Raw genomic sequence first — 20,518 nt, 5'->3', positions numbered from 1 at the left:
CGTGGCGTTTCTTCGTAATTTGCCGCTGTCCTGTCTGTATTGTTGTTGTCTTGGGAACGTCTTTCCGAAACTGTGTCCGATCGCTTGTGCAGCGCGATGTCTACAGTCTCGAGAATTGTCTTAATTCCCGTCTTCACTACCATGTTCATGTTCTTTTGTATGTTTGATGCCTTGATCATCTTCATCGCCGTCTCTTGTATGAGCCGCAGCAGTTCCGTCACGTCTCGTGTATCGTTTGTTATTGTCGGTGTTCGTCCTGTCGTCGGTTCTTTCCTGTCAGTGGCAGAGACGTAGCTCACCCCGCTGCCGCCGCTTGACACACTGTCCGTATTATTATTATTATTATTATTATTATTATTATTATTATTATTATTATTATTATTAACCTCACCTTTGACCTGGTGGGATAGGAGGGGGGTTGACCGCCTTAAGGATGACTGATCTGATGTACTCATCGATTGAACCATTAGAGAATAACGAGGTGATATGTCTAGCAATTTGAATTGGGGTTATGACTGTTTGATTTAGCTCATCTTTTTTATCGGGTTCTGCGGGTTGTACGATTATTTTGTACGGGGAGGTATGTCATATGGGTATTCTTCAATTTTAGGTAATTCTATTCTTTGTGATTGTGGGAATTGAGTTTCTCCTAGTTTAAATTGGTAAGATCCTTGGTTAAATTGTGAATAATTTTCAGGATTATGATTCCTTTTGGGTAGTTTTTCAGGTAATGTTTTACTGTTTTCATTTAAAAGTCTTTTGTTTCTTGTTTGGTCTGATGGAGCTAACATTCTGACATTTGTTAGGTAGCTGTTGTTTAAATAGTTTTTTTCGTCGTTAATACTCATCTCAATATGGGGGGATGGGGGGCAGAGCCGGCCGCCACACGAGATGAGTTATTGCGTTTAGGTTCTTATCCAAGAAAATCAATTAAGAAAAAATAAAAAGTGGAAAAAGAAGGTGATCATGAGAAATAGATAAGGTGTTGAAGGATAGTTAAAGGATAAATATTGAAAAGATCCTACCAATAAAAACCAGTTTTAATTATTGTAATAATATTGAAAATGTAAGAAGGTGGAATCGCATGTGCGTTCGAGGCGCCCCCGAGTTGTACTCGCTTTTATATGGTTTGACCTGTTCCCGACGTCACAATGTACAGCAGTATAATACCAGGAATAATAGGTGATAGAGTACCTTTTGAAGAAGACAAATGGCAACTACTGATGAGTACGAAACATTTTTTTAAAGATCTAACGATACATGTAACAAATAAATACTTTGGCATACGTAATGTTCACTGACATTACGTATGCAGCCCTTTATACAAAATACTTAAATGACTTGCACAAGGAAAATCCAAAAGTTGACGTAGATGCTTTTTTAAATAAAGTAAACGGTAATATACGTTTCAAAATTCAAGATTTAAGAAAAGCATTACAAAGAGCTGAAGAAGAGAAGATGTACGGCATTGTACGCAACAAAGATCCAAAAAACCTTATAAGTACATCAAACATCACGAGGATATCTAGATATTTTCTTTGTATACTTGCGCTTTCCTTGCTATGCAAAATCGAGTAGCACTTAAACTTTTTAAAATTTTATTTGTTAACTTTGTATTAAGAGATTTTTATAAAATTTTATGTTCTGTAAAAGATTATCAAGTTCATTTAAAATATTTATTTATTAAAATTCAATCTAGAATGTTGCAATTTATTATATATTTAAGAAAAAATTTTTTTTTATAACTATATACTTAAAGCTATTTTTTATTTTAAACTAGAATTTGCTGTTAATTAACCAGATAAAGAAAAATTGAATACTGCTGTTTAAATTAATGAAGTGTTTGATAAATAGTTTTTCTCTTTAAATTATATAAATCTCTAAAATTTATAAGTTATTCTCATCAGGTTTTTTCATCATCTATATGTATTACTCTATTAAATAAGCTATTTACCGCGTTCATAGAATAATCTGAAAAAAATTTAATTTGTTTTTATTTACACAAGTGCTGATTAAAATATAAAAAGTGAAAATGAAATAAGAAAAATCAATCTATAGTTTTTTAAATTTATTAACAAATATTGAAGAAATATCTAAATTATTAAAATATTAATTATGTTTACGTAGCTATAACGCCAAATATCAATAGCGAAAAACAAATATCATAAGTAATTTCATAACGTATTATATAGTTCTATGATTAAAAAATGTTATGTTGTTTTGTGCGCACTTGTAATGTGAAGATAAAACTAACTAATAAAGAACTGTAACTATATCTAAAATATTGTAAACAGTAAATAAAAACCCTAATTTAACAAATTATTTATATCTCCACTTGAAAAAAAGCATTCCTTCTAAAAATCTTGCTACATTTTAAACTAATCCTCTGATACGTGCCAAAACACAACTACTGCAACAAGAACAAAAAAAAATTTTTTTATTTCATAGTAATTTTTTTTAGTTGATCAGTTCTAATACCAGTTCCCATGTAAGTTCTCATACCAGAACTCATTCTGTAAGATAATATCATAAATCGAAATCCGATTATCAGAACTTAAGCGAGGACTTACATAAGATCTCATGTGTACCAGCTTTCATACTAGTTCTCATGTCAGTTTTGATACCAGGACTTGTCTTCTAATTTTTAGGAGGGTAGCCTGTAGATGTGCAGATTACTATTCACTGTATCATTGTAATTATAGAATATAAATAATTTTGTCATAGTAGTAACTTTTAGAATTTATGTTCTATGTGAAATTATTTTTATATATGAGAATTTAATATGACATATTAAAACAATGATTTGGATGGAAATCCTTGATAATTCTGAAATTTTATAATAAAATTAGCTTTTTTTTGTTAAACAAAACATTTATTCTATGAAATTACAAAAATAATGAGGTATGAACATCCAATTTTGTGCTATAATTTCAAGGGTATATTAGGCCAATACCGAGGTTTTGATATATCTATATGTTTTTCAATTGTAGTTTGAAGAGCAGTTTCCATAGCCAAAATTCTTGATGTAGCTTGACCATATAAAAATTTCATATCTTCGTTATTTCTATGAATCATAAAAACAGCATTCGAACCAGTTTTTCTAACAAAACTATCTTTATCTTGACTTAAAGCTACTGTATTCTTTTTGGTTTTTAATTCAATTTTATGACGTACGCTTTGAGCCAAGAAGTTCATCACATCTTCATTTAGTTGAAATTCAAAAGTATCATCAGCATTTTTTTTATCTTTATTATCAGCAAGATTAATATTCATATTTTGACAATAATTTTGTGAATTATGTGCATGTTTATTGCTTATATTTTTTTGAGACTCTTGATTATTTATTAATTTTGTTATGGTTTCTTTAAGTAAATGATTTTCATGTTCTAAAGCAAAACATTGAGTCTTCCACCATGTTAAATTGTGCCTAAGATAGAATTTCATAATGGAAATAAATAATTAAAAATACTTTAAAAACTATATTTTCAAATTTTAGCAACATAACATACCTCTTTTGCCATTCATGTGCAGCTTCATAATTTTTCCAAAAAGAATTTGCTTCCATTGCAATGGCATTTTTTTTTTTCATAATAAACTTACTGCTATTGATTTCAATTGCTGACTTTTTACGTTTGAAAGACTTAACCTTATTTTTTATTTGATCACGATGTTTTTTAGCAAAATTATGTCGCCGTCTTCTTCGTTTCTTTTCTCGTTTGAATTCAACAAATTCCATAACTATTAGGACAAATTTTACTGCACTGTTGAAAAATAGGTGTTATGCTAATAGTAATTTGTTCTTGCAATGATATTTTCATGATTGATGGAATTGTTCGAATAAAAATAAAGCAACATTAGGCTATAAAGATGACTGTAAATACAAAAAGACAAGATAAAATAAGATAATTTTTATATACTTAGCATAGGTACGACATACAGCTCTTATGTCAGTATATATATATATAGTTAGGTAGGTAATTATTTACTTTATTTATATATATATACAACAATTCAGCAACTTTAGCAGTAACACACATGACTCATATGCTATAGATGAGGACACTATCCTGAGCACTTAGCTCTAAAAACATATATCGATATTATTATCTAGTATGTCTTCTACTTTACCAACCTATTGCGCGAGTTTGTTGCAGTCCGTATTCCTCATTCGTAGCGACAAAACACAATGAAACAAAAACATTACCTATGGACCTATGTAGTGAAATCATGAATCGGGAAGTATGTTTTTATATTATCTATTGTCAATATCACTGTTTTGAAATTTTCGAACTCACGTCATTTGATTTTATTGAAAAATGTATTAAGATGTAAGCAGGAATGAAATATTAATCATCTTTAATATGTTTGAGTCAACGGAACAAGGAAAAGTAAGTGTAGACGTTAGGAAACTAATTCATACTGTTGCAGTGATTTACTAAATCTCACAAAGTGAATTATAAAATATTCTACTTTTTATAAATAACGTGTATTTATAAATATTTTTACAAGGCTAAAATTTTATTCAGTCATATTCTTCCAAAATTAAAACATATTTGTTAGTAACTTATTTATTTTAGTGTTTTATCATGATTTATTTTATGTGATTGATGGTTATACACTTAAGTTTACTATATAATGATCAAGTCTTAAATAAATTAATTTTAATAAATATTATAGGATCTTTGCAGTCATACTGGAGTTGTATTGCAAAGTGCAAGTACTCGAGAAGATGAAGTGCACAGTACAGGAACACTGAATATTGTGGAATATGTAAATATTTTTATTTTGAAAGATAATTCTAAAATGGTATTAGAATAAAATCTGAAATAATAATTATTTTAGAGTTTTGGGAAATGTATAGAATGGAAACCACTTGAAGTATCAGTAGTATCTGAAAATCAAGATCAGGATCCGGAATGGTCACTTGTTGATTCGCATACAAGTAGAACAAGATCATTATCAGAAGAGCCAGATTGTTTAGGACGCAGAATTGTTAGAATATTGTTTAAAGAATTGAAATCTATACGTGTACATCAAAGTGGTCAACAGCTGATATTTATGCTTAGAGATGGCTCCAGTTATGTAGCTTTCTTCCAGTTACCAAATGCTGATAGTTTTCTTAATTCTCTGAACAGCTTTATCAATTGGATTAAATCCAAGCAAGATAAATATTTGTACCTAATTCTTAATGAGGTCAGCTCAAATTTGAATAAATCATTTGCTGAGTTAGATATTTTTCCAGAAAACACATCTGAATATAATGTATGGAACTTTGTGCAAAAGTTACATGATCATCCTTATGAAACAACTATGGAAGCTTTCAGTAAATTGACTGATGTATGGCGTAAGTATTATTAACCAATATAAAATATCGTTATATTTTGTATAATTATCATGATAACATTAAATTAATGTTATATATTTTGTAGTATATAAAGAGCCAGTTAAACCTCCTGTAGAAGAAGCAGTAGCTGATTTATTAAATCGTTCACTCACAGTAAATGTTCATCAACCACCAGTGTCAGTAGGTTCTGGAGAAGAGTATGAAATCATTGGAGAATCTGGATTAGGAATTTTATTACCACAAAAACCTTCTTGTCCTAGAGGTAATTAATTATTATCTTTATATTCGTAACAATAAAATTCATAAATAGTTATGTTTTTAATCAAATTTTTAAGGGCTGCCTTTGACACAAGAACAATGGGACGAATGGAAAGATTCAGAAGGTAGAGTGAAAAATCCAGAAACTGTGCAAGAAATGATTTTCAGAGGAGTAAGTTTGTCTATTTTTAGTACAAAAATCATTTTTAATATTTCAAATGGTTTAAATTATTATATTATAGGGTATCGCTCCTTCATTACGTTATGAAGTATGGAAATTTTTGTTAAATTATTATCCGTGGAATGCAACATCTGCTGAAAGAATGGAATTAAAGAAAAAGAAAACTGATGAATATTTTACAATGAAATCGCAGTGGAAGTATATGACCATAGATCAGGAAAACCGGTTTTCAGATTATCGAGATAGGAAAAATTTAATAGGTATTATGTTATGATAAAATTCAAAATATAACACAAGTGTAATATTTTTTTAGAAAAGATGATTGTTCTTAATGATCTTGTATCTGAAATGAAATTCAAATTCCAGAAAAAGATGTTAATAGAACAGACAGAACACATCCTTATTATTCTGGTGATAAAAATCCTCATTTAATACAACTACATGATATTTTGATGACCTATGTAATGTACAATTTTGACTTGGGATATGTACAAGGTATGAGTGACTTGCTCAGTCCAATACTTTGCCTCATGGACAATGAAGTTGATGCTTTCTGGTGTTTCGTTGGATTTATGGAGAAAGTTGTAAGTTACTATATAATGATTTGCAAGAAATTTGATATTCATTTTGTAACGTTTGATTCTATCTTACGTTACTAAAGTAAATAGTTCGGACTCTAATTGTTTTATTTGTAATCGCGTTTCCGAGAGTAAGCAAGAAGTTGACACGTGAATGCTCTATAAGTATTGATATTTCAATAGTCACTGAATAGCGAACACAGTATTCGTTATTTCGATGAGCCGTTGAAAATACAATTGAGTATTGTTGCATCTATCGAGGAGAAGCCCAACAGCGCCGCAACAAATATTCAATTTAATTTCTAGGAAATTATTTATTTCAGAGAGGAGATAGTCTAAGGCTACTTTTTTTTCATAAGAGAGAGAGTCTTATGAGTTGAGCGCTTAAATTATCGTAAGGAAAAGGAATTAGCAGGCTAACCATTGAATAATGAAATCAGTCTCAGGAAATAGCTGAGTCTGTATTTCGTTCAATGCTCGCGCTGTTAAACAAGGTAGGACAGTGAATCCTCTTGCCGCAGCGATGAGCAATACTTGAGAAATTGACTCCTTTCTACGCTTGGTAGCCCCACGCTATTTTTGATATTAGCATAAACTTTGTACAGGTTTTGTCACAAAATGACTTGATCGAAATTGAAAATTAGTGATTTAAAAAATCAAGTATAGAATAACAAATTTTTTAGTATAAGTCGTTTCTCAAGGAAAAATCGCCTTTTAAAATTATAAGTGGTGTGACGTCGGGGTCACTTTCAGGTACGTCTGAGGAAGACGTGTTTCTCAGGTTGCTCTGATTTGGCTTGCGCACAGCGCATAAGCCGGGACGAGCAATATTGTTACGAGAGAAAAACTCCTGTCAGGACTGTGATAACAAAGTGTTATCACGAACACATCAGACACTCGCTTAATGTGTTCTTTAAAAGGGTAGAGAAGTTCGCCAGACGCTCGCTTAATTAACTTCTTAAAAGGGGGAAGAGGTTCACCAGACACTTGCTTAATGAAACTCTGACTATTGGAAACGGACAGAAAAGAAAGTGAGAGACAGAAACTAAAAATTTTAACTTACTTTTCTTTTATTTTTCCTTCTTGTTTCTTTATTTCAGGGTTGAGTACCACACACACACTGTAAGATTCGTCCGGTTGTCCCTTGTTGATCCGTTGTCGGGTATTTGGCTTCTGGAGTTATTGGCTTGCTGACTTCTACTACTGTTGTCCTCGGATAACTGGGGTGGAACTCCTCTAATTTTCACGGGGGACTCCTTTTATGTCCTTTCGCACCAGCATCCCACTCTTAAATTTTGATCCTTTTAGGCAGGAGGAACTTAAAATTTTCCTTGCTTAATTGGCTGGAAAATTTAGGGAGTGTCCCAAGCGTGGGTGAAATTTGGGCCCTAATTGGTCGTGGGCGGAGCGTCCGGGAGTGGCCTCATTTAAGCGCTTTGGGCCCTCTTCACATAGATGGCCCTCTATGTACTATTTTGACCTTTAATTATTTATCTAATTCTATTGAAATTCAATTGTGTGTGTGGTACTCTAATTTTACAAAAATATTTCTTAATCTATAATAAAACTAAAGGACAGAACAAAAGTTAAGAATTACATTTATCTAAAAACAATCAGGATATTAATAGTTTTAACTATTAATTAATTATTAAAAAGCTTTGAGAAATGCTGAAAAAATCAGAGTTAATTACAATAAATATAATTAATAACTTTCGTTCAAGCCATTCTTAAATTGTCTAACGCAAAGTTGAGCGCATCCAACAATTATACATACAAAACTCGCAAAGAAAATAAACCAATACGGGAAGATAATGAATTATTCCCATATTTATATTTAGGTATGAAATTAAAACTTATCCGAGCAAAAAAACATTAATATAAATAGTCCTTATTGATTACTCGAATGTTACTTACAATAGATAAATTTCGCAATTTTTTAAGAGACTTGCAAGCAAATGCGCTTCCTTTAATTTAAAAGAAATTAGTAATAATGAGAATAAATTATTTAAAATAAAATAATAGTACTGTTGGCAGGATGCACATGTGCGCTGCAGGTCTCTACTTTCTAAAGATGCGCGCAATCTGGCTACTCCGGATGACGCGATCGTAAAATCGCTCTGATTGTCTCCAGCATCCGAAAATTGCCAGATGCGCGAGCCGAAAACTGCCGGTCACAGGAAAAATTGTCTTTATTCAGCTGTACGCAGTTTTTCATCTTAATTTACGAGCTAAGTGTGTGGTCGGTATTTTTTTGTCTTATTCTTTTTTTTTTTTGAGCCGCCGTTACAGTGGTATAAGTTAGATATGTAAATAACACAAAATTTACAATAAATTTACGGAAAATTTTTACATAAAAAAATCGCTTGTGATAAATGGAACATTATTCAAAATAAAAACGATACACTTAACAATCCATTTTTGAATAATAATTAAAAAATGAATTTGTAAATTCCTCTTTTAGCCATTATAAAATCAACAAATGGGTAACAATCGTAATCATTAATTTTATAGATATATACAGTATATATATGCAACGTAATTTTAATTGTTTGAATAAATTATAAATTTTTTATTTATTGATAACTCAGTCAAAAATCAGTCATCAAAGTGTCAAATTCTTGCTTCTCTGTCTTAATACGCTACGATCGCTCTTGTATATTCGAATTTGCAATATATTTATTTGTTGCAAAATTACTAACGATATTTACTTGTAAATTAAATTAAACTAATAAATACATATTTAATGACTATAATAACTTGAGATTCGAGATCAGCGCATAAAAATTGACTGAAAATGCTTTTGTTCATTAGAAAAAACTTTGCAATTGTCGATTTTGCATTGCCAAATTGCCCTAACACATTTACATGTATATGAGAAGAGCGCCTTCGTTCAAGTACCGCTTTTCTTCAGTTTTCTTGTGTACGACGGGTTGCTATTTTGCAGTGGGACAAAAGGCAAATCAGACTGTACCGTTACAATTTATTTACGTTTCACTTCAATTCATTCGCTATACGTTGCAAGTGGGTGCTTGTGAAATGGATTAAGATCTTTCGTTATTAATCGAATTTTGAAAAGATAATTTATAGTAATTGATAATGTTGTAAACTTAATCTTCAATGATTGATCATGAAAATGTTATATAAATATAAGGTACGTATACGGTTTGTGTGATAGTGAAAGCAGTTAATACGAGGGTGGTCCGATAAGTACTTAGCCTCACCGCCCGATGGCGCCACTCTCGCAAAAGAAATATTCTATCACGTAGTACAACCTTCTCGATGGTTACTGTCAAGATTTCAGCCGGATCGGAGTTGTAGTTTATTTTTGAGAGCGTATAAAAGCAAGTGTGTCCGTTGATTTTTGAAAAATGGAAAAAGAGCAGTATCGGTCGATGATTCTTTAGCGGATGCGAGGGAGGATGAGTAACGGACAGCACACTTGTTGGTGAAATAAAGATGTTATTTATTAGTTAGGCACAACAGGTAAGACAGAGACCCGGTTAATAACTGGTGAGACGCAGCGACGCGAGGAGCAGGTTCGATTGCGCTGCGGCTATTTTACGAACTGATACGGTTGAGAGCCAACTTCGCGGCTGTAGGTGTTGCTTCCTGCAGTGTTGCCGCGTGGCGTCGGGAGATGGCGACGTTGTAGTCCCCACGGGTACTCCCTCCTCAGATACCTTCGTGGGAATCGAAGGGAACGAGACCCTTTTGCGTAGGATCGAGAGCATCTTTCTGGCTCGGTTTTTGCTTGTCTGGCCGAGTTGTCGGTTGCTGGATTTGTTGAGAAACCGGTTGCTGTGCAGGTGGAGAAACTGGTTCTTGCTGTGATAGCGGAGCTGGTTGTTGTGAAGGTGGAGGAACTGGTTCTTGCTGTAATGGTGGAACTAGTTGCTGGGAAGGCTGTGCTTTATTTGCTGTTGTTGGCTCCGAGACCGTGATCGCTGGTTGTTGGCTGGAGCTTTCGTCCGTGTCGAGGAAAGCTGATTTTAGGCCATCCGAGGAAACCGTCTTCTCCACGCCATTCACCAAGATAACGAACACCTTGTCGTCGAGGCGACGGCAGACTTTGTAGGGGCCCGTGTAAGGCGGTTGTAGCGGTTTGCGTACGCTGTTAACACGCAGGAAGACGTGCGTGCAGGTCTCCAGTGCTTTATGCGTGAAAGCACGGTATTTGGAATGTTGCGAGGCTGGCACTGCTCGAATAGTCCTCATCAGGCTCCGGAGGTTGTTGACGAAAACGTGCGACTCTGCTGGGAGACTGCTCGACACGAAAAATTCTCCTGGAAGCCGTAGCGTGGTCCCGAAAAGCATTTCAGCTGGTGAAGCCTGCAAGTCCTCCTTGTAGCAGTTTCTCAAGCCTAGAAGATAGGGATCCGGCCATGGTACGTGCGATTCGCACATCAGCGCTGTCTTGAGAGTGCGGTGCACTCGCTCGATTAAGCCGTTGGCTTGTGGGTAGTAGGGAGTGGTGTGGATGCGCTGCGATCCCATCATGCGGGCAAGTGCGGCGAACAGGGCTGACTCAAACTGAGTGCCCTGATCGGTTGTGATGGTCAGCGGGCAGCCGTAGTGAGAGATCCTGTCTTGTACGAAAGCAGCAGTCACCGTCTCAGCTGTGATGTTCGCCAGGGGGATGACTACTGGCCACCTCGAGAATCTATCGATCATGGTGAGACAGTAGCGAAGCTCGCCCACCTGAGGCAGTATGATAATGTTCATGTGGACGTGCTCAAAGCGGTTGTCCGGGACATCGAAGGATTTGAGAGCAGCTCAGTTGTGTCTGCTGACCTTGGCTCGTTGGCAGCCATCGCAAGCGTGTGCCCAGTTGTTTGCGTCCTTCTTGATGCCAGGCCAAGTGAACTTCTCGGCAAGCATTTTCACCATTGCCCGAGCACTTGGGTGGGCAGGTGAGTGCAGAGCGTCGAAAGCGCGACGTCGTAGAGGCTTGGGCAGATACGGCTTGACGATGTCGTCTGCAAAGCTGCACGCTATGCTAGCACCGTCGATGGATAAAAACTGCAGGCCAAGGACCTTGTTGTTGAGCAGATTCTGGAGCTCCTCGTCGACCATCTGGGCCTCCTCGATATCCTGTGCGCGCAGGGCAGAGGGCATTTCGATGGCGCAAGTTCTGGAGAGGGCATCGGCAACTACGTTGTCCTCCCCCTTGACGTGTTGGAACGTTACGTTAAATTGCAGCAGGTAGTTGAGGTGTCTCTGCTGTCTTGGAGAAGCCTTGTCCGTTGATTGATTACCGGCGACGGTTAAGGGCTTGGTCAGTCCCTAAGGTAAAGCTTCGTCCTTCCAGAAAGCGTTTAAAGTACTTGACAGCAGCGTAGGCGGCTAGTAGCTCGCGATCATACGTGTTGTATCTTGATTCCACTTCCGTGAGCTTCCTGGAGAAGTAGGACACGGAATGCCAGGTTGAGTCGACGCACTGCTCGAGGACGGCACCAATGGCGACGTCCGAGGCGTCTGTTGATAGCGATAGCTGTGCTGTGGGAGAGAGAAAGTTGGCGACGGTGGCGTCGCGCAGTGCTTGCTTGCACTGTTTGAAAGCTTCCTCGGCTTCGGGACTCCATTGGAGTTGAGCGCGCTTGCGCTTTGGTGCGCCGCAGAGAAGACTGTCCAGCGGAGCTTGTAGGTGAGCGGTGTGCGGGAAGCAGCGCCGGTAGTAGTTGGCCATTCCTAAGAAGCGACGCAGCTCTTCGATTGTCGTGGGCTTTGGGAAGTTTTCGATGGCCGTGACCCTGTGCTCTGGCGGCTGGAATCCTTGCGGCGTGACGGTGAAACCCAGGTAAGTTACCTGTGATCTGCCAAAGACACACTTCCGCAGGTTGATGGAGAGTCTCGCCTTGCGCAGCACCTCGAACAAGATGCGCAGGTGCCGTAGATGTTCCTCGTGGTCTTTGGAGGCGACGATGATGTCGTCGATGTAAAGCTTCGCAAATGGGCAGTCACGCAGGAGCGAGTCCATGAAGCGCGGAAGGTCTGGGTGGCGTTCCTGAGACCGAGCGGCAAGAAGAGGTACTCCCAGAGTCCAAAGGGGGTGACGACAGCAGTCTTGTCCACATGCTCTTCTACCATGGGGATCTGGTAAAACGCCCGTTCCAGATCGATTGTCAAGAAGACCTTAGCGCCGTGGCAGCTGTGGAGAAGGTCCTCGATGATAGGCAGTGGGTAGCGGTCCGGCTGCGTGCAGGCGTTGAGACGCCTGTAGTCTCCAGTGGCTCGGAAACCTCCACTGGCTTTCGGCACGAGGTGCAAGGGGCTGGCCCATTGGCTGGATGAGGGGCGGACGATGCCGCGCTCCTGAAGCTCCTAGAAGATTCCTTTGGCTGCTTGCAGGCGTTCGCCGTGGAGCCTGCGTGGGCGCTCGTAGACAGGAGGTCCTGTAGTATGGATATGGTGCATCACTGGCGTGCCGTTGAGTGTAGCCTGTTCCGTCCTGGGACGTGTGACGTCTGTGTATTCCAGGAGCAGCTCGTTGTACTGCTTCCTCCTGCTGAGGTCCAGGTCCTCGTGCGCCAGGATGCTGAGCAGGGCCACCGAGTGTACGCGCACTGCGTGCACCTTTCCTGTGGCGTGCAGTGAAGTGAGTGTCCACTAGGCGGAGGTTCCGCATGTCCACCATGAGGCCCGCGTGGGCCAAGAAGTCGGCGCCAAGAATGGCGCAGTCGACGTCTGCGACGATGAAGGGTCACTCGAAGTCTCTCCTGAGCCCGAGGTTGAGGGACAGGATGCGGCGCCCATATGTCGCTATCGGGGAGAGATTGGATTGGCAGCTGTCAGCTGCAGCGGCTCCGCTGGCAAGGGCTGCGTCGAACGCACAGCCGTGCGGGGCAGGAGCGAGACGACCGAGCCGTAATCGACGAGGAAACTCAGGCCAGAGTTCCTGTTGGTGATGTGTATAGGCGGTTTTCCTGAGGCAGTCCGCTGCCGTGTGCCGCCTGGACAGACGGCAGCGCCTTTAGTTTAAAGGCCCGGACTGGCTGGCTGGTCCTCTCCAGGAACAGGGCGCACGGCAGGTGCGCGAGTCAGCACTGAAGCGATGGTGGTAGTAACAGAAACCATTCTGCACCGGCAATATCGACCTGGCTCCACTGCTGCGGTAGCGGCTGCGTCCGCGCCCTTTACTGCTCTACTGTAATAGCGGCCGAGTGGAGACTATCTCCAGCACCATCCTGGTAGCAGAGAGCACCTGGCTTAAAGTGGCGGTGAGATTGGCAATCTCCTTTGCTAAAACTGAATCCGGGCGGTGCGGAGAGTGGCTGCGTGATGCCGGTCCGAGTGCCGCAACTGACACTGGTGCGAGCTCTGCCAAGTGGTCAGCCGCCTTGGCCAGTTCGTCGAGCGAGGTGTCACCTAGAACGCTCAGCACGCCACGAGAGTTCGTACGCAGCAGGTCCAGCCACTTGATTTTCAACCCTTCGTTGGTGATGCTCGTGCCGGCGAGATTTTTCATTTCTCGAAGCAGCTGCGAGGGCTTCTTACCTTCTGCTGACAGGCCGGTAAAAAGAGTGCGCAGCTGTTGTTCTGACGTCTTGGCGAAACGCTCGAGCATCCTTGCCTCGAGCGTGTCGTATTTGCTCTCGGTCGGCGGATTCCGCGTGACATCGAGAAGCTCCTTGAGCACTTCCGGTTTGAGCGCCGTTACGACGAGGTTGTATCGCCTCGCGTCGTCCTGCACGTTGTGGCACTCGAAGAGGGATTCGACTTGCACGAACCATGCTTCCGGCGAGAATTCCCAGAAGTCGGGGAGTTTGCAGCGTCCTGCCAAGGCTTGATTGCTGGCCAAGATTTGTTGCTGCTGCACCTGAAGATGCTGAAGATGCTGAAGCTGCGCGGCCAGCCTTTGAGCGTCGTCTTGTTCTGCCGGGAAGGACATTTTCTCGCACTTTTCACTGGCACTATTTTTTTTCTTGTCCTTCGCTAGCTTTGCAGCGAAAGCGCGCGTAATCGGCCGCGGTCGTGCACTTGTTGCGTCATTCACTGCAACAGGCAGGAGCAGGCGCGATCGACGCGCAAAGTTTCGAACCGGTAGCGACGTGTTACGTGCATCCGATCGTCATCCGTCTAAATCACGTCGGGGTCACCATTTTAGCGGATGCGAGGGAGGATGAGTAACGGACAGCACACTTGTTGGTGAAATAGAGATGTTATTTATTAGTTAGGCACAACAGGTAAGACAGAGATCCGGTTAACATCTGGTGAGACGTAGCGACGCGAGGAGCAGGTCCGATTGCGCTGCGGCCATCTTACGAACTGATACGGTTGAGAGTCAACTTCGCGGCTGTAGGTGTTGCTTCCTGCGGTGTTGCCGCGTGGCGTCGGGAAATGGCGACGTTGCAGTCCCTACAATTCGATTCTTGTTTTTGGAAGGGAAATCGCGCAGCGAAATCAAAAAGCGCTTGGATGCTGTGTACGGTGACTCTTCTCCTTTGATGGCGACCGTCAAAAATTGGTTTAACGAGTTTCAACGTGGTCGCATATCGATTTTTGAAGAGCCACGTCCAGGTGCTCCGAAAACGGCTACCACGGAGGATAACGTGACAAAAATTCACGATCTCGTATTGGCAGATCGACGATTGAAGGTGCGCGAGATAGCTAAGATCGTAGGCATCTCAAAAGACCGCGTGAGTCATGTCCTGCATGAAATTTTGGGCATGAGAAAGCTGTCGGCGCGATGGGTGCCGCATTTGTTCACTCCGGACAACAAGCGCAACCGTGAGACAACTTCAGAGCAATGTCTGACGCTGTCTAAGTGCAATCCGAAGGAGTTTCTGCGTCGTTTCGTGACAGTCGACGAAACATGGATCCACTGGTATACACCAGAGACCAAGGAACAGTAGAAACAGTGGACTTTACCCGGCGAAAGTGCTCCGAAGAAGGCGAAGACTGCCCCATCGGCCGGAAAGGTGATGGCCACTGTTTTCTGGGATTCACAAGGTGTGATCTACATCGACTACCTGGAGAGGGGCAAAACGGTCACAGGGCTGTACTATGCCGAATTATTGGGCCGATTCGACGTCGAATTGCAGAAAAAACGGCTCTATTTGGCGAAGAAAAAAGTGCTCTTCCACCATGACAACACACCGGCTCACACCTCCGCCGTCGCCATGGCCAAATTGGTCGAATTAGGCTACGAACTGCTGCCCCATCCACCGTATTCTCCAGATTTAGCCCCGTGCGACTTCTTTTTGTTTCCAAACTTGAAAAAGTCACTCGCCGGGCAGAAATTTGAGTCGAATGAGGAGGTAATCGCTGCCACGGAAGCCTATTTTTCAGACCTCGAGGAAACGTATTTTTCAGATGGGTTAAAGAAGTTGGAGCATCGCTGGGCCAAGTGTATCGAACTAAAATGAGACTATGTTGAAAAATAAAACGCCACTTTTCCAAAATTTTCGTTTTTCTTTTGTAGGCTAAGTACTTATCGGATCACCCTCGTATAGTAAATTGTGCATGACGAAAGATAACGCTGACTTGTCGAAAAAAAAAGCGCGTATTTAAACAGTTATATGCGAGCCTAATACAATCAAGATCAACAAATTAAAAACGAATAAAATTCAAAAATATATTCCGCGAAACGTGTTCATTGAAAATCCTGCGTCTAAAAAACTCCTTAGTTGTCTATTGATTAAAAATTAGCCAATATTAATTGATTTTTTGAATTTTTTTTTAATAAACTATTTAGTTTTTTTTATAATAAACTAACTTGATAAGAATTGTAGGTGAAAGCGCGGCTATTGATTTCTCGTCGATGAAGTTTATTTACAAGATTACTATCACTTTTGCTGTGTAGTTCCTCTATCTAACAATCTTGCCGAGCTCTCTTTTTGCATCGGGAAAACGATTGAGAAAATTCAATTTTTACAAAAATAAAAATTTATTTGATCGATGAGAAATCATAAGCAGGCTCTCGATTACAATTGCTATCCGTTTAGTTTGTTTAAAAAATTTATTTCTTTTTTTCACTGCGGAGTTAAACTACTTGATTGTGTTGAAACTTTCTTTTCTTATCATGGTAACATGATGAGATAGTGTAATTATGCAAAGGAAAAAGGGAAGGAATTTTTTAAATAAATGAAATCATTGCGAATTACATCGGACAGCCTGTTCATAATGACTCCTTGATTGAGATATCTTTTTTTTCTATTTCACGATGCAATTTTCGCAGCTGATTTTCCGATGCAATTTCCTCGTCAATATAGTTATTCCGCTTTCCTGTATATAATATAATATATATCCTGTATATATATACAATAAGTCAGCCGAAAACTCAGTCAAAAAGTCAGCCAAGTGTAATATAATATATATACCGTATATATTATATTTGGATAGTATACACTTTTCTTCACGCAACAATATTGCTCGTCCCGGCTTATGTGTTACACGACAGCCAAATCAGAGGAACCCTGAGTTTACGCTTACTCCAAGCGTACTTGAAAGTGATCCCGACGTCACAAAAAATTTTGAAAAAATTCTATAGTATTCTTTAGCTATCTCTAAGACTTTTTTTTCTTAAATTTTTTCCTAAAGCGTATAGTTTTTGAGCAAAATATTATAAAACATTGTGCGAATTCTTTTCAATCGTTTCAATTTTTAGAATTTCACAAAATAAGTTGAGGTCTAAATGTACAACATTTCCATGTTCTAAGAGGCTCTAAATAAAAAAAATTATCTAACTGCACTATAAAATATATATTAAGATTGTACTCTTAGTGTTACCCATCTTTTTTCTCGAAAAATTTTTACTAAAGCGTATTTGGTCAGATCGATTGAAGTCGATAAAATATAACATGATTTTCTAACTCAAAAGTTATTCAAATCTATCATTCTGAAATTGCGAAGTTTTCTTAACGATTTTTTTCGTATTTATACTTGCAATGCTACGAAAACCATCAAGACGTGCTGTTTCTCTAAAACCTGAAAGTGAAAATTAATCATATACCACAGAAGATGATAAAAACTGCAAGATACCAAATATAGAAAATTCTGGTTCCTCAGATTTTGAAAGTGATTCAGATAATGATTATGATAATTTATGTAATGAAAAATCACCGAAAACTACTTACAAGAGAATTACAAAAAGTTATCAAACAGATTAAGCTATGCTTGAAAAAGATCATAAATTTGAATAGATAAATGGTGAAAGGATATATTCTGATATAATTGAAGATAAAACAGTATGGTTTGAGCAGTTGTGCGAGTAAGACTTGTTTGCTTACGTTCCGACAAAAGACTCAACGGTAGTTAGTTTACGCCGCGGTCTTGCCGAGGCGTCGTAATCTTGCTTATGAATAAAATTTGATAATTTGATAACTAGCAACAGTATATAGCAAACAAATATTACAATGTATAATAACAATAAAAATTTAAAACAATTCAATCAAAGCCAAAGTATGATTGAAAATACCAAAAGCCAAAAGGAGAGTCAAAGTATCCAAAAAAATTAAATTTCCAATGTAAAAAGTTTCTCTAGAGTACTGAGCAACAGTATTTACCCTAAAAAAGATTAAGCTATTGTTATAAACACAGTTGATGGATGAGAGGTGAAAGACTACCTAAGATCCATAGCTACCAAAATTTCTCCAGCCAACATTATTGCTGCATCGAAAATATCACAGAATCGCTTTTGTTATTATTTGAATAGTTTAAAACATGCAGAATAACTAACAAAAGAAGAGAATAACAACATTGTAATATAAAGTCATAAGCTTAACGTTAGACCCTACGTGACGAAGTCTAGAAGAGTAATATTATCTAATATACATCCCAACATTCTATACGATGAAATAGAATCAGTATTGAAAGTCAAAGGAGTCACTTCGAAATTGACCATGAGTTGGATCAAGCTTGATTTCGTAGAAACGAGATTCATGCATGTACTAAGCTTTCGTAGACAAATATATATATAGACCCCGAGGATATAAATAATCTACCAAAGGAACTGACAATGAATTACGGTGATTCGATACATCATATTTACATATCCACTGACAAAATTATATGCTTTATTTGTAATGAAGAAGGCCATACAGCCTAATATTGCAAGAAAAAAAAGGATCACTAACCATTCCAGAAACACAAGCTAATGAGCAAAACAACGAAAATACAGTAGCAACAGACGCGAACAGCGATGTAAACATTAATAATAATTCTGTGAACATAACTTTACAACAAAATCGTCTCCCGATCTACCGAAGGAATTTAATGATCAGAATCTATTCAGAAACCCTAATATTTTGGAAAAAAAACAAACGCAACCAAAAGACAATTATCGATTAGCTCTAAATCAACAGATAACTGCAGCCAAAAGCAGGATGAAATGATAGTAGTAATAAAAAAATACAACGAGAAAAGAAAAAACAGAAAAAAATACATACGAACTACAAAGAACAACCTGGACACCTGCAAACTCTGATTGATTCTGCAGCTCGAAATTTCAGTAAAGAAGTAATAGCAACTCACCTAATTTCTTTATTACAATTATGTACATTCTTGACTGAGAAATACTCTGATGACTATCATAATGTCCAAATACTTGCCAAAATATATGTCACAAATATTGATGCACTCTTAGTCATGCTAACGAACATACACACCCATATCTCTGACCAGAATATCAAGAGAAGAATTATGAGCATCACAAAACATCTATTTGCACACACACACAAGACGTTGAAATGACACTTGAAGAATTATCGAATAGTGATGGCTAAATGGGTGATAGTCAAATAGATGATGATCAAAGTGACAATTGATGAATAAAAGAAAACTCTTTTTAATTACTGCTATTATATTAATATTCTTAAAATAAAAAATGTAAATAAAAAAATTCATAACACTAACATGCGAATACTATACTGGAATCCACGAAGCGCTGTTAAAAAGAAAAAGAAATAGAAAAGATTATGTAAGAAATTGACGTTTTCATTTGTGTTGAAACATAGCTAAAAGGTTGCGACAATTTCATTTTCTCAAGCATTAACACCTTGCGAAAAGATAGAGAATATATAAGAGGGGAGGTACAGTTTTCTTAATATGTAATACGTATAATTATAGTGAGTTAAAAATAAAACGAATATTAATCTATACACAGAAATATGTGAAATTAAAATTACCAATCTCAGGGATACAGTATTAATCATAGCGTATTATAAACCTCTTGAAATCGTCTTAAACTATAATAAATAGGGTGACTTATTGAGAAGTATTAAAACTCCTAGCAACTCGATCCTTTTAGGCGATTTTAATTCTCATAACGAAACATGGAACTGTGCTAGTACAGACGTTAATGATATAAGTTTACAAGAACAATCCGAAAAATTTGGTTTATTTTTACATAATACAGACACCTATACTCATGTTAAATCAAGTAATAACACCAAATCCAATATCGACTTGGTTTTCTCTACTCTGAACATTATGCACCTAATGAAAGTTAAAGTAACTGATAACACTCGAGGCTCTGACCACTTCTCAATATACAGGTTGGACCATTTTAAGTGAGCCAGTACGTTTTCTCGGAAACTAGTGGGGATAGCGAAAAATATTTCAAACAAAAGTTGTCCAACTTGGAGGGGGACATACCCTCATGACCTTGCCTGTGTCCTTGGATGTAAGGTTCAAGGTCATTTAAAGGTCAACTTTGTTTTCTTAAACGGGACCCCCTATTTTTGACCCCGGATTCGGAAAGACCGGAAATTCTACTCAACGTCTTGTTTAGCCGTCACGTGTGCGGTCTATGTTGCCCTGTTTATTCATGGTCGTAATGTGATGAAGAAGATAAGTGATTAAAGTATTTTAGATTTACTATTTATTTACCAAATTAATCAATTGTTAATTACATGTGAAATATTTTACAGTAAGTGTTCAAAGACATTTCCTTCTCCTTGAATGCATAATTCAATTCTCCGATGAAAATTATCTACTGTCCTTAGTAGTACATCCTGCGGTATGTTCTGACATGCGATCCTGATCCTATCCATCATGTCTTCTCGGGTAGTTGGTTGTTCTTGATAAACGATATTCTTCAAGTATCCCTATAAGTAAAAGTCAGGAGATGTCAAGTTGGGAGATCGTGGTGGCCATGCAACTGGTCCACCGCAACCGATACATCTACCATTGAATCTGTTGTCCAGGTAAGCTCTAACA

General features: G+C 38.3%; 2 protein-coding genes across 6 annotated transcripts in view; one reads left to right on the top strand and one right to left on the bottom strand.

Annotated features, from left to right (window-relative positions):
• Positions 1–2,868: 2,868 nt before the first annotated feature.
• LOC131667525 (gem-associated protein 8-like) lies at positions 2,869–4,098 on the bottom strand. Of its 4 annotated transcripts, none has more exons than XM_058940995.1 (3): positions 3,987–4,098; positions 3,510–3,871; positions 2,869–3,427 (listed from the first exon to the last, which is right to left on the bottom strand). In XM_058940995.1, exons 2-3 carry the CDS (start codon positions 3,734–3,736, stop codon positions 2,923–2,925), a joined length of 732 nt encoding a protein of 243 aa, XP_058796978.1. In that variant the 5' UTR covers positions 3,737–3,871; positions 3,987–4,098; the 3' UTR covers positions 2,869–2,922. The 4 variants fall into 4 exon arrangements, with proteins under 4 accessions (XP_058796978.1, XP_058796977.1, XP_058796980.1 ...); XM_058940994.1 differs by having other exon boundaries at positions 3,938–4,080; XM_058940997.1 differs by having other exon boundaries at positions 3,510–3,761; positions 3,938–4,068.
• Positions 4,099–4,145: 47 nt separating this feature from the next.
• LOC131667524 (TBC1 domain family member 15) overlaps positions 4,146–20,518 on the top strand; it is a 107,823-nt gene continuing 91,450 nt past the window's right edge. Inside the window, exons 1-7 of one of the 2 annotated variants that reach the window (XM_058940993.1) lie at positions 4,146–4,388; positions 4,678–4,770; positions 4,843–5,344; positions 5,430–5,606; positions 5,680–5,774; positions 5,845–6,043; positions 6,150–6,367. In XM_058940993.1, coding sequence (XP_058796976.1) covers positions 4,362–4,388; positions 4,678–4,770; positions 4,843–5,344; positions 5,430–5,606; positions 5,680–5,774; positions 5,845–6,043; positions 6,150–6,367 — 1,311 coding nt within the window. In that variant the 5' untranslated portion in view covers positions 4,146–4,361. The remainder of the gene's footprint in view (positions 4,389–4,677; positions 4,771–4,842; positions 5,345–5,429; positions 5,607–5,679; positions 5,775–5,844; positions 6,044–6,149; positions 6,368–20,518) is intronic. The other variant, XM_058940992.1, reaches the window with a different exon arrangement.

Source organism: Phymastichus coffea, unplaced genomic scaffold (assembly GCF_024137745.1).
Source record: "Phymastichus coffea isolate CEN01 unplaced genomic scaffold, Cenicafe_Pcof_1.1 PCOF00067, whole genome shotgun sequence".
NCBI lineage: Eukaryota > Metazoa > Arthropoda > Insecta > Hymenoptera > Eulophidae > Phymastichus > Phymastichus coffea.
Note: the sequence above shows the minus strand (reverse complement) of the source record. Positions and strands in the feature narration are given on the sequence as shown.